The 15,723-nt window shown below is 30.2% G+C and overlaps 1 protein-coding gene across 1 annotated transcript; it reads left to right on the top strand.

Moving 5' to 3' along the window:
• The first annotated feature begins 12,906 nt into the window (after positions 1-12,906).
• Positions 12,907-15,723, top strand: LOC108216868 (uncharacterized). The gene is made up of 4 exons (XM_017389722.2): positions 12,907-13,137; positions 14,144-14,213; positions 14,296-14,390; positions 15,442-15,723. The coding sequence occupies exons 1-3, from the start codon at positions 12,955-12,957 to the stop codon at positions 14,343-14,345; spliced, it is 303 nt and encodes a 100-aa protein (XP_017245211.1). The 5' UTR covers positions 12,907-12,954; the 3' UTR covers positions 14,346-14,390; positions 15,442-15,723.

Below are 15,723 nucleotides of genomic sequence, written 5' to 3'. Positions count from 1 at the left end.
TTTGAATCACTAATCGGAATTAAAATTATTTAGTACTCCCTCCGTCCCTCCCATTTCTTTACACTTTCCTTTTTGGGATGTCCCATCCATTTCTTTACATTTCAAAACTTACCCAAAATAGTCAATGGGTCCCACCACTTCTTCACTTTTCTTTCCTTTTCACACTACTTTTACTCCACTATCTTCTTTTTATACATTAAAAATCAATGGGTCCCACCACTTCACCCATTTTTCTTTCTCTTTTCCACTACTTTATACATATTTCTTAACCTCCGTGCCCAACCCAAACGATAAGAAATGGGAGGGACGGAGGGAGTACCAATTAGTTAAAATATTTCACCGTATGTCCCTTCAAATGTCGGCAGATATGCATGTCCTTCCGCGATCTGCTTCTGATTTTTTTCGCACAAATTAAATCATCTTGTCATTATTCAAAAGTAATAGGAGTATTTTAGTAAAATGATTATAATACAGGTGGAATAATTGATTTAGGTGCAATTTTTGTAAATTATATATAGAATCTTCCAGGGATATGATACTCGCATTTAAGCCCCTAAAGCTATTCAAGAATTTACCAATGTTTGCATGAAGTAGCAAATTAATTAGTAGAAGCAGTTAACTAACTTGAAATTAAGACCCTACATTGCCTCACAAGCTTAGTACTGCCAAGAATAACCCAATAAATTACACAATATTTATTATCTGTCGCTGCCTATATTCTTCGACTCCGAATCTGCAAAATCTTCATAGGATTGGTAGATTTCCCGATTTCCGGGCTTCACAACTCACAAGTGAGCATTACTACTCTCTCCGTCCCGATCATTTCTATACAGTTTCCTCTTTGGGATGTTCTATCATTTCTATACATTCCTAAAATAACAACTTTTAATAATGTAAAACACTATTACACCAACTTCCACTATCTTAATTTCATAATAATATAAACACTGTTACACCCACTACTTTCCTCCACAATGAGTCCCGTCATTTTACCCACTTTTCATCCAACTTTTTCTTGATCTCCGTGTCTGCAACAAATGTACACTACCTATTCGGACGGAGGGAGTAGTAATTTTAGCCCTCAGATACTCTTGTTTCTGAGCTACAGACTGGAGCCCTACATTTTCTACTGAGTTGTTTGTTGAGAAAAGAGAGTCATAGGCTTTGCTGGATTATGCATGGTTTCAAACGCTACCCAAGATACAGTTTCACATCGACACATCGTCACATGGCTCAGTGGTCAAGATATCTGTGTTGAGCTGTGTAGTATCTCCTACGACTAACTTTAGACAAGTACATGTACACACTGATCATTGACAATATTGTACTCGGAGTACAAATGTCTAAACTAATACAGTAGTTTATGAAACCGGCCGCATCGCATAAACCGTCTTCTTTGCACACACCACAAATGCAGTTTTCGATTTTCGTTAGTCAGTTGCCGGTTGGAATTTTTAACAAACCATGTGGTGCGACGCAAGTTGCGGTTTGACATTATACAAGCGTTGTTCAAACCACACTGCACCGTTATTTTCAAATATATCAAATATAATTACAAATATTTAAATGATATATATAGATAATTTATTATGATCTGTGTATATGTTCAAATTACTCAACTTAATTTTAATAAATTTCCAATATAAATTAAGGTCGGATCTAAGATGATAAATTAAATATTATAATTATATCTATTTTCTATAAAATAATTTGTTGTATTGAAATCTTTTCATATTCATCATTATCATACTTATGTTTTAGTTTATATTTCTATTGATGAGTATCATAACTCTAAATTTGTAAAGATATATATAAATCCTTTATAAAAATTACTTTTATATATAAATAATTTAAAATTATATTTATATTATCATTCATAAATATAAATTTTTCGAATATATAAACCACACAAATCGCACCGCGGTTTTATGGTGTGGTTCACGCAGTTTTTATATTGTGCGGCGCGTTGCGGTTTACGAATTTTCTAAAACCGCATGCGCGGGTTAGTTTGTTGTTTTAATACACTGCCCGCACCACGAACACCTCTAAATAGCGGGTGAATTTAGAATTGTAGAATTTTAAAATTGTAATGCATTTATTATCTTTGCAAATTTATTTAATACAGTTTTAAATGTAGACCGTTCATATAACTTATAAGGGTAGTGTACCCCAAATTTTTTTGTCAAAATTTTTTCCAAATGACGTTGGAGACAATTGACTTATTTTAATTAGGTGGTTGATGTGCATATAGTGATCCAATTATTATTAATGTAAGCTGAACCAGTCATACGTTGCCAACTGAATTTATGAAATAAATTTAAAAAAAAATTAGGAGCACACGACCTTTCCTTTCGTATAATCGTCCAAGGTAATCTATAAGTGCATTAGAGCATCTCCAACTCATCAAAACCCTTAACTAAAATTCATTAAAACATATCATAAATAAAAATTACAGATAATGTGTGAAATTTGCTCCACTCCAACCACACATAACCCTTCCCTAAAAATATAGCCAACCAATTGATGTTGGCTATATTTGGCCAACCACTACACGCCTGTAGCAATATCTGTAGCTAGATTTCGAATCATTTATTACCATATGAGAATATGCATTCTATTTATAACAACCTGAAAGAATAATAACTTACTATTTCTGAAATATAGCCAACCAATATAACCAATACTATTGAAGTAAAATGCATTACAACTTCGACAAATTTTACCAACCACTTTTAGCCAACGCCGTTGGAGATGCTCTTATACATTATAATCTACTCCCTCTGTCCCATTTTATATGACCCTTATTCCTTTTTGGGACGTCCCAAAAAGAATGAACCTATCATACTTACTATTTTTGAACACTACTTTTCACTATTACACCCACAACTTTCTTCCACTATCTCCATTCTATAATAATATAAACACTATTACACCCACTATCTTCATCCACTATCTCAAATCTATTATTAAATATTGATAGGTCCCACTATTTTACCCACTTTTCAACTAAACTTACTACTTTTTTCTTAATCTCCGTGAAAGTCAAACCAGCTCACTCAATATGGGACGGAGGGAGTAAAGTTTTGCTCTAAATAATATGATTAGAATTTTTATGGCAATATATGATCTTTCCATATTATATATTACTTAATTTTAAAATAAAATTTGTCTTTTTAGAGGTGCTTTGCAAACATATATAGAGCTTTTCACGTGGTTTGCAGGCTATTACGTGAGTTTGTGGGTTTACCCAGTACGCATCCAAAAGATAGCGGTTGCGGTTCCTACTTAAAAAAAAAAAGGTTTATATAAAGTAATACAATACTTGTAAGATCAGTTTGACGTTGGAACTCCCTGAGATGTACCCGTGGTCGCGGAAATTTTGAAAGATTGTGATCGGATAATATTTCGTTAGAAAATTCCATAGAGACAATCCGTGAGAGGTATATATTTCTCTATTTGATAAACTAGTTGAGTCGCGCAGCGGCCTATAAAAATTATATTAATGATTCAATATTAATATTTGTAGAATAAAATAATTTTGTGGCTGTCTATGAAAACTATATTAACGTTTCAAAATTAATATTTGTAGGATAAAATAAATTTTATATTATAAAGATCTTGATATAATACCAATATTAATATATAAAATTGCAAAATTGGACTATAATTCATGATGAAAAAATGAAAATAAATTTATACACATAATTAACAATTTAAAGCACGACGAATTTTAATTTTATTTGTGTTTTTTTGAAAAGTAATCATGTTCTTACATTGTCACCTTCCGCCAATTTTTTTGGATTGATTGTGCACAAAAACATCTAACTTAAATCCGTGAGGTTGTAGTATTGAGAGAGAGGAGGTTGTGTTTAGATGATCCAAAACCTTACTATCTATAGGGATATTCATAGGTGGAGAGAGATTTGTGTGCTAATCTTTCCCATAATTAAATAATCTGAAACGAAAACAAAATCAGATTAGAACTTTCAAACTACTATATTTCATAAATAATCTGAAACAAAAACAGATTCTGAAACTTGTTTCTAATATACCCGAAACTAAAATAGGTAGTTCCTAAATTTTGATATTTTTCATCCAAAAATTCTAGTAAATTAGAAAAATAGAACGGAGCGATGTGAGAGGTGCCACCTACACGCCCTTCGCTTCTCCACCATATTTTCCTATATACAAAGTAAATCATATAAAAATTAACAACAACAAACATGTCCGATGAACAAAACAAATATTATAAAAGAATAACCAACAAACATACATCACTAATAGTTATTTATTGGTATCATCCATCAATATCATGTCAAGACTATATTCTTTTCTCGTGTTTGAATTTGTCGACTCCCACATAGCAATCTATAACTACCTTTGCTTGCAACAATTTTTATTTTTTTTAATACTACATAAACAGTCTTCACTTATCGTTGTAGAAGAACGGCACCACCGAGTTAGAAATCAAGCAAGAGAACTATCACCAGAGAGGAGGGGAGTTGTGGTATTGAGAGAGAGGAGGTTGTGTTTAGATGATCCAAAACCCTACAATCTATAGGGGTATTTATAGGTGCAGAGAGACTTGTGTGCTACTCTTTCCCATAATTAAATAATCTGAAACAAAATCAAATTAAAACTTTCAAACTATTATATTCCATAAATAATCTGAAATAAAATCAGATTCTGAAACTTGCTTCTAATATATCCGAAACTTAAAAAGGTAGTTTTAATTTTTGATTTTTTTTTCATCCAAAAATTCCAGAAAATTAGAAAAATAGAACGGAGCGATGTGAGAGGCGCCACCTACACGCCCCTCGCTTCTCCTTTATATAAATAAATTAAATAATCTGAAACAAAATCAGATTAAAACTTTCAAACTATTATATTTCATAAATAATCTGAAATAAAATTAGATTCTGAAACTTCCTTCTAATATATCCGAAACTTAAAAAGGTAGTTATAATTTTTGATATTTTTCATCCAAAAATTCCAAAAAATTAGAAATATAGAATGGAGCGATGTGAGAGGCGCCACCTACACGCCCCTCGCTTCTCCTTTATATTAGTATATTGATTGATTATTTATTTGAGTAATAAAATTATTTTTCTATGAAAAATTATAAAAATAAAATAAATTTCCTGCAGAATACATCCTATAAATTTAAATTAAGTCATCGCCTAACTTCTTAGTTTATATAAACTCACATTTTTCAGTTTAAAATGAATTTTTTTTAAGCTCTAGCCATGCAATCAAGTAGAAATCAAGTAGAAATATATTTCCAATATATTTTCAATTATAATTCACTCTTTTACAAAAACAGAAAAGTAACAAATAATTAATAAATTTTAAATTCCTTTTTTTTTAATAGAAATTTTAAATTCCTTTTGCACACCCTTTATATCCTTGTGCTACAAAATAATTGCATAGAGTTCTAATGAAATTTACCAACCGTCCATGGAAGTTAGGACGAAACTATAACCGTGTGCATATGATATACATGTGTTGATTAATTCCTGAGGTTGACTAGGGAATAAATAGTTTATGGCGCCGTCATTTTAATAAGTCAATTCTGATATATCAACATTCTGCACCTGAGAATTCTACACACCGGCCAGGCTTTTTTCATTTTTAAGCTACTCACCGGCCAAGCGAGGCCTATTGTCATCTCTATCTTTTCCCACTAATCAGTACTCTATGAAATTAGTTATGTTTTTATTAATATTTTTAGTGACCGAATCAGATTTTTCTGAAAAACAATTTGAATTAAAAGGTAGGAAGTGATGTCTCTTTAAATTAAAATGAGTTAGAACAAGCATAACATATCTAACCATCATCAATAATGCCTCTTTAATTTATGTTTGTTCATACATATGTACTTTCCTCACTATCATTCTGCCTTGGTCAACATTTTCATGTCCACACTGTTTTTATAATGAAGTCAATTAAGATTTGGGAGACTAAAATCGAAGCTCATGTGTTCAAAAATAAAGCTAAAAACGATTTTAAAAAAAGTCCAAGAGATGTCTTATAACATGTCTTAAATCGTATTTACTAAAAAAATGTTAGATCCAAAAATGTCTTAATGATGTATGATATTACTGGGGCACCTCTCTCCTTACCTTATCCTATATTTTAATATAAAATCTTATACTCACCCTCTTTCTCTCGCTTTAACAATGAAAGATAATTTTTAATAATAAAATATTAAATATATATTAAAAATATGATTTTTATAGGTATGTCATGGGCACATGTTAAGCGCGGAATTCTATAAGTTTGACTCATTTTTATTGGCTCTCATATCTTAATAATGATGAACCCCTGCATATACAGCCTTCCCATCAATCAAAATCTCTCAAACATTTAAAATTCCGCGCTAAGTATGTGTCTATGACCACACACTAGACAAATCCTTAAAAATAAGGCACATCATTGGAATTGAACTTAGATAAACATGTCCTAAATCACAAAGACATCTTATTTTATACTCCCTCCGTACCTATTTATCTGTCCACTTTATATGTAAAAAATTGTCCCTATTTATTTGTCCATTTATATAATCAAAGCAAAATTTTCCATTTTTACCCTTTTTTATGTTTTCAACGTGGCTGATAAATATGTTTAGTTTAATGCTCATAAATCATCTAAAAACCTGAAAAGGTCTTTGACTTTGATATCTCCTAGGAAAAAATATTAAGGCTAGTGGCTACTACTATATATAAAGTCAGAAGATTAGCAGCTCGTATAAGTTTAGTTGCCTGCATTTATGAAGTATACTCGTATATTTTTTTTACAATAAATCTTCGCGTACATCTTTATACACTACTAATTCGCTACCTATAATTTAGGAACAGTTTTAACTTCTACCCACCTCTACGTCTTCGGGATTTTTTTATCACTTCAAGTCAACTGTAGATTAAAAATACACTTATAAAAACTTTAACCTAAATCTTTTTTTTCTGTTTATTTATTTACCTTATGATCACATATTTAACTTTAATTATATAACTGTTTTATAATTTAATGAGCCTGATATATTTATAAAATAACTTATATTATGAAATTTGTTTAGATGGGTGATAAAATATTAGATACTATATTATTCATTTATTTATTAAAAAACTAATTTATTTAATTTGTCGTGCATTTTATTTTTTTTAGGTAAATATGATGTTTATTATGATTATATATTTTGAAAAAAAATTATTTCAAAATATATATTTTTAGCATAATTTGAAATAAAATTTATTTTTATTCATTCAAAAGAATGAATGCAATGTGATATAAAATTATATTAAATTTTTGTATAATTATTTTTGAACATAACTATGTCCACTAAAAATTATATATTTTATAGATATATTGATTTGAGAAATGTTGTTAACACATATTCATATATTATATTATTTTTTCATAGAAATATAGAAAATATGATTCAGTGTCTTATAACAAAAAAAATAAGATTTAAAACTATAAAAAATTGCATTAATAAAGAAATAATGTATATACATAAGTTTTTGATATGAGTTATACTTTTAAAGATTGAATAGATAACACAAAAATGAAAGCAAAACTGGAGACGTGTGTTCTAATCTGTTCCTAAATTTTAGGTCGTGAGTTAGTAGTGTATAAGGATGTACGCGAAGATTTACTCTTTTTTTTAACTGGTGTTGCAGATAATGGAGTAATCCCATCACTATTTAACCATGATTAAGTCATTAAATAAGAGCATTGTTGGAAGTTTCTTATCCAACTTAAATTTTCTTAAGATGCGTGAAATTTTCAAAAGTGGACAGATAAATAGGGACGGAGGGAGTAGAATTTTCTTTTAAAAACAAGAAGGTGAAAACTTAACTATATTTTGTGTAATTAATGTTATGAAATGAAAGCAAGATATCTTATTTAATATTTATAAATTATGGAAGCTTCTAAATCCAAATACCGACAAACTGATCAGCTTTTAATGGTTCGATTTTAGTAATACAATGTTAATAGATATCATAATAAATGACGTGGAATTTTAGTATATGACTTTAGAAACTAGCATGAAATAGTTATATTTTTTATCAAAAGAATATCTTATAATATGTCCATATTTTACCTTTCATCTATATTTTATATTCACAGTACGTGGTCTTCACCTTTTTTTTATCAAAGAATTATTTGCATTGAAGATAGTAAAGACAATTATGAAAGTACCCGAAGTAGGTTTTGTAAATAGAACCCGTGAATAATATAGTCAGATAAAAGTGTATCTGAATAAAAAATCATGTGCAAAACTCATGAACAAACACAGAATGATATTAAAGATGATACGAATCCTCTGAGTCCAGTCGAAACTTTTTCCTTAAAGCTATTTCGCCTCACATTATGTGTTGAGTCAATAGCCTTCGAGATAAAATGAAATTACAGAGTCGTTAACATGAACGACACCTTCGGCGAGTTTGAATCGAGCAAGAGTAAGAGATGTAGGATTTTGATACTAATAGAGGGAAGAGGCTGTGATTAGATGATTCAAACTCTACAACCTATAGGAGTATTTATTGGTATAAAGGGACTTGTGCGCTACTCTTTTTCATAATTAAATATCATTAACTATGGAGTTGGTGTAAACTTGAAAGCCACACTATTCCATATATAATTTGAAATAGGATCATATTAAAATTTGCAAGCTACAATATTTCATGAATAATCTGAAACTCTGATTAATTTTTGCTATAATATTTGAGCCAAATTCTAGTTGAAAATAATAATTTCCATTATTAAGTGAATATCATCATATTTCATACATCCCTTAGTCATAATGCTCAAAATATGACTTATCAATATGAGACTTATACCCATATTTTATCCATATTTTCCAACAGTTTTGTGATAAAAAAAAACAAATGGTTGATATTTGATAAGTGATTAAGTAAAAATGTATAAATAGTGATGTGGGTAAAATGATATATATTTAGTTTGTGATGATTTAAATGAGTCTCTGATGGGGTGGATGAGTCAAGTAAGATATTTTGACACAACGGATAGAACCTGATACTTTATCCGAAGTTAACATAATTGATAGCTATATAATAACACTTTTTTTATTTGAATTTTTATTTATAAAGTGAAACGAAGATTACTAGTTGTCTTTATTAAAAAAATACTCAATTCCGGATTATAGATAAAAGGTTAATGTTATGTATAGAAAAAATTCGAATTTTTTTTACCAATGACGTGGCAGACAATGAAATTTTTTGGAGTGATTGATGTATATACAAGAGGTTTTCATTTTTATTGGAGTGAATACAATCAATCAGACTTCGACACATTATTTGAGAAAAAAAATTAGGACAATTTTTTTAAATACCTAACATTTTCTATAGATAAAATTATATGAAATGCAATTTAGAAGTATATACAACACCATCTATTCTACAATCAACTCCCAAATCTATTTCCTGATAATAACTCGGATAATTATTTTGAGCTGTGTTATCAATTGTTATGGCCCACAGCCTAGTAGTTGGTACCCGAAGGTCCGCCAGTTAAGCTCGTTCAGCCCATGAACAAAGCCGCTTCGAAATACAGAAGACTTGGGCCCAAATCATAATAAATCGGAATTTTAATCTCAGACGGACTCACATTAGCGGTTTTTTTTTTCACAGCCTGACTGAGGGTTGAATTAATAATTATAGAGTGGAATTGTAATTGCGTTCTTTTTCAGTGATTGAATTATTTATCACACCTATTCTCGGAGTTCTCATTTATATATTTAAAAGGTTGTTTGGTTACCTGAAACGAGGTATGAGTTTTGTCCATTACAAATTTATAATCCCTCCGTCCTTTATTATATTTCTAATTTCAAAATTTTGTCCCTATTTAGATGCTCATTTACACTTTCAAAATAAAGTCTAAGTTATGTGAAGACCCAAAATTTTGGAGATTTGGAGTCCTGAATCTTGACCCTTCATTCATTTATTATCCAATGGCTGATATGATTTTAATTAATAATTAAAATTTTCTGTTTTCATACTATTTCTGTCGTATAATATATGTACACCATATAAACTATTTAGCATAGATGAATAAAAGTGGAGCGTCATTTCGAGATGGCGGTTTCTCCGTTAATATCTTCTCTTTCATCATGTGTATCCCTAAACTGTCTCCCTATTTTGCTGACCCATCGTCCTTCTTCCAGCATATACATCGTCTGCTCTTCTCCTCTCCCGTGGTGTCACAATCCTCCTTATTTTTCTTTATGCATCTTTGGTGTGGTATATGCTCGAGACTGGTTTCATCGCGCAATATACTCTAACTTTCATGTTGAAGGCTCAGGATCTATTCTTATTAATCATGATATCTTGAACTTCACAAGGAGATGCTCTGCACTTGTTATGTAATTCTTTGTTCCGCACTTGTTCTGCGCTTCTTTATCTATCCGTTGTCTCTCAGAACTTTGGCGTTGGTTGAGGGGAGAAAGTTTAGACAACAACGGAGTGGTAACTGTTAAACAACATATTTTACGGAATTAGGATCTTATGCATAGACTGTTACTACGGTACTCAATAGTACTCGAAATATACACTAATCTATTATATATTTAATAGAACAACCTTGAGTAATTTAATTCAAAATGATTAAACTGCCCTTTACTCAAAATACATATTTTCATATATATAAAGATCATTATTGACTTTTAACAATAACGTATTTATTATACATTAATGTCTAATCATTAATATACATTAAATTACTTCATATTTAAAACTCCAATATATATATATATATATTTATATTTATATTTATGATTTAATAATAAATAAATAAATATCCAATGTTATAAAAATCGAGAATCAGAAAATCGACGATTAATCCAATGATTAATATGATCATTATTCAGAATTAATTTTATTATATATATGTTTTTAAATTATCCCCCATAAATTTTGTAAATTCTAATATTCGGCCTGATTTTCAACCAATTAATGCAATTTTTGTCCAATTAGTCGTCGATTTTAACCGAATTTAATCAAATTCTGTTATATATATAATACAAAAATAATGAGTAATTTAATTCAAAGAGACTAATCTGCACTTACTCACTATAAATATTAACATGATCATTATTTGGAATTAATTTAATATTATGTGTGTGTGTGTGTTTAAATAATATATATCTAATTATTTTTTAAAATTTTAAATGTCCCCCTGATGTTCGTCTAATTAATCCAGTTTTTACCAAATAATCATCGATTTAATCGAATTCTACCAAATCAGATTAAAAATGCGTCTAATTATCGATTAATCAATCAACCGACCGATTTTTAGAATACTTAATTATTATGATTCAAAAAAAATTATATATATTAGAATAATTATAAATATAATATATAACTATATGGCAAATACTCTGATTCAGCAAGAATCTCATTTCTTATATCGAATTTTCAATAACTTTAGGTGGGTGGTAATTTAGTTATATAATAAAATTGTAAAAATATATTTTTTGTATTTATATTTTAATAAATATCATAGTGAGTATATGTGTACATATAGACATCAATATAATATGACTTAGAATATAAATAAATATACAATTTAAATTACTTTTATAACACAAATAATCTCAATTTAAAAAAGATGAACATATATCATAAAAATAATTTAAAACAACCCGTGCTTTGCACGGGTTAAGGAGCTTTTTAATTAAAAGTGAACTGCTAGGTGTTCTACAAATCTACCGTTCAATGTAGTTTTAATCTAATGGTATTGGATATGATCTTCAAATACTCCCAAATATAAGTCTCCAAGGAGCCCAACTCAATAAACAAATATAATGATAATTTTTCAAATTAATTCCTATAATCTCTATTTTCGAGGTTTGACTTATTTAAAACTTGTTGTAGTTGAATTCACGTTTTCGAGACATTTTCTTTTAGTCACACGTTTTCGAGACATTAATTAGGGTTATTTCATCATATTCAAGACATTAATTAGAGGTATTCAAAGAAAAAGTTTATTGAATGTATATGTATTTTTTTCGAAATGGACATTTAAAAGAAGACGGAAGAAGTACATGAGTTTGTTGTAAAAAGTAAAATTTCAAACTCACATCTCAAAATCCTAATATATGAGTTTTTGATACTCAAGAGAAGAGGTGGCTATGAATGTATGAATTTAAGATATGGTATATACTTATCTCAAGCAAGCTAGTACAGTTATCAAAATTGTTACATTTATCGTCAAAGCATTGTTTACCAGGGGTGTTTGGTCGGGGCTTGAAAACCCGACTTCTCGATTTATAAGTTAGAAACACTTATTCGTATCATTTGTGTAAAAAGTCAAGAAGTACTTATAAAAAGCTGAGAATGCTAATTTTTGTTTTCCTGACTTTTACTTCTTTCTCAAACACTTTAATCACTTATAAATCTTAATTTACTTCAAACTTTTACTGCACTTTTTTACTTCAAGCAAAAAGCACTTATTTTTGGTTTACCCAAACGGCCCCATAGTTAGATTTAGGTCTTGGGTTTTTTATTAAATCCTATAAATCACATGAATTATTGCACAACTACGGAAAATATAGTCTTAATTTTGTTGTTGTATAGACTAAAAATCCCTAACAAAATGATACATATATGTTCTTTTAAATTAAAAGAATGCTACTCTTGATCCTAAAAGAATGCTAGATGATGTAGCGTCTTTGATGAATATCATAAACGTTAAATGATATAACGTTTATAATTGATATTCGACATCATTTTTCGAATATGATATTAATGATGAATATAGTAATAACGGGACAACGCCTCATTGCTTTTTTAACAAAATCCCATATCGACCAAAAAAATTAAAAGACAATGGCCCACTAAAATTTAAAATTGTGTTCGAAACAACCTTTTAAATATCAGTGGACAAACAACAAGACCAGACGAAAGAACATTCCAGGTAAACAAGCAAAAAACCATGGGAGAAACAAGCAGCAGCAGTGAAAAGAAGTGTATGGCTTTGTCTGAAGTTGTATCTGATTGTGTTAAACGTTGGTTTCAAGAAACATTAAAAGAAGCTAAATCAGGGGATTTTTCTATGCAAATTTTGGTTTCCCAGATGTATAATTCTGGTTATGGGGTTCCTGTTGATCCCCAAAAGGTTTCAACTCTCTTTCTTGATTTCCAAGATTCAATCTTTATATATATTAGTTGTGTGTATTGTTTGGGTTTGCCCTTTGTGTGAATTTTAGTAGTAAAGTTTGAATTTTTTGATATGTTTGTTTTGATTGTGTGATTAGTGGTATGCCCTTTGGTGGGTTTTATGTGAAATTGTGTAATAAAGAAAGGGGGGAAATTTTAGATGATTGAGGTGTGAAGAAAAGAATTGGGGCTTTTTTGTCAATTTTCCTGTATATAACAGAATATTTAGCTAACAGCTTGACAAAATTTGATTGTACACTTAATGTTGAGGGGGTGGAACTGAAAATTCTTAGATTTTATGAAGCAGATGAAAAATATTGTGTGTTCAGGTTCATATTTGTTATAACAAACATGGTTGTGTGGTTATTATATAGAGTTGTGTTAATTTGATGGCAAATAAGTAAAGTGTGTAATCAGTAAGAACACCACTGGTTTTAGCTAGGTTTGGCTACTGAATCCTCTTGTTTAGTGGTGCTTTAGCTTTGTTTGGCCCATGATTAGTTTAATTGACCACTTCCTAGTCCTATACGCAGTGGTGGACACATGATCAAGGCACAAGGGGGCCAACTAAGGGTATTTAGGTGCGCTAAAGTCCATTGCCCGTTATATTGAGAAGGGGTTTTGGCCTTTTTGGTCTTTTGGGGGGGGGGGGGGGGGGTATGTGATGCTATATTACTGGAAATATAGCCAATACACTAGATTATGACAGGTGAACACAAGGTTTCGAAAACATAGATACGGTAGATAATAGAAGAAAGATGCAATTCATCATTTTGTCCATGGACTTTAACTTTGGTTATTATACTTATCTGAATATCAAAATACCTCTGAAGTCTTCTTATACAGTTATACTTTAATTTTTTGATTGCTGCATTCAGTTTTACTTTGTTTATGTCCTTAATACATACTTTCTTTAGCTCCCAAAATGCTTATTTGTTATAACTTTTTCATATTCTGGGAATCAGGCAAAATTATGGATGACAAGAGCTGCTCGAGTTCGATCTTCAGTTTGGAAAGTTAGTGAGAAACGACCTGGTAATCCCACTATAAGCCTCTTTACTCTTGGCAGGTTTATAGGTGCATCAAATACTGAACCACCTCTGATTTTCCCTTTCAGGTTACAATGCAAGTGACTCTGATTCAGATGATATGTTAGATGGCTCTTGACGACTGTTGGACAGAAATTTCTGTTCAATTCCCTACAGAAATAAGTTAAGTCTACATTATTTTCTTCTTCTTTTTGCTAAGGGAAATAAGCTAAGTTTACATTCGATAGTTGCATTAACCCTGATTTTGGGATTCTGTTCCTTGTCCCCTCAGGTCTGTTTGTTTTATGTTACCAATTAAATTCTTGATAGCTAGCTCTCATTAAACACGCTGTACTAAGTTCAGTGAAGTAGTATCTAGTATGGGTAATGATTTTGGAGAAACACTTGTAAAAAGATTGTTTGTGCTTGTAGCTTGTCTCGCAGCAAATAATCCCTCCTTTTCCCTTCAGTACAAAATTTTATCTTGCTGTCATTTGCATTTTGTAGTAAGAGCTTCTAAATAATTATAATGCCTCTAGTGAAATCTCTCACCTTCCCTTATGTTTGCATGTGTAAGAATAGTAACAAGGAAATAGGGGAAGACCTCATGTGTTATGTCCTTCAAACATCATAGCATAAGTGCACCTGTGTACGTGATATCTGTCAATGTAATATTAGTCAAGGTATCACATAACTTGCTTCGAGTTAGCAACTGTCTACATGGCTTTCATCTCAAGTTTGAAAATGTTGAAGGTTTTAAGAAGTCTTTAGTCCATTTTGATATAGAAAATTAAGGTGAATGAAATTGATGTTTTATATAAAAGGTTGCAAAATCTATATGGTGAGAACTGAGATTGGTGAAGAATATAAGGAGGTACTCGTAAACATTTATCTGCAAACTGGTTGGATTTAAACTTGTGGTTTAATTTTGTACAATGGAGTGGAAAAACAAAATGAGTATCATGTGGATATGTCTACTAATATGAATATAAGTCGAGATTCCAAATCAAATTACGAACAACACCAGTATATCATCTTGCTCATGCTACGACCAGGGATATCTCAGCTCTGCTATACTTTTGTTAATACCCTTGGATGAATGAGATATTGAGATGGAGTTGATTTACAATCCTTTGTGATTTTTGTTTGTATACATGTATATAGACAGCTTTGTTTGAGGAAGATTGGTTAATGTTGTTAATTTGATCTCATTATATTTTCTTAATGATATGCAGGTCTTTTCTTATTCATCCCATCACTGAGATGGACTGTACCAGTGAAGATCTTAATATTTTTCTTTAGCTCATGTTTATTGTTTTGTCCAGATCAATTACATGTAGATTTTCTTTTTGGTTTGTTGGTTTGAGTGCATCAGTTCTGCATCAAATGACTATTTAAACCAACTTTAAAAAAACAAAGCTTAGTAAGGAAGTCTTGTGAATCTGTACAGATTATAATATTAGCTGAAATACATGGTCTGCTCTAACAAAGCTTAGTAAGGACTTATTTTTTCTTTA

This window comes from Daucus carota, chromosome 4 (genome assembly GCF_001625215.2).
Source record: "Daucus carota subsp. sativus chromosome 4, DH1 v3.0, whole genome shotgun sequence".
NCBI lineage: Eukaryota > Viridiplantae > Streptophyta > Magnoliopsida > Apiales > Apiaceae > Daucus > Daucus carota.
This window is presented reverse-complemented; position numbering and strand designations above follow the sequence as displayed.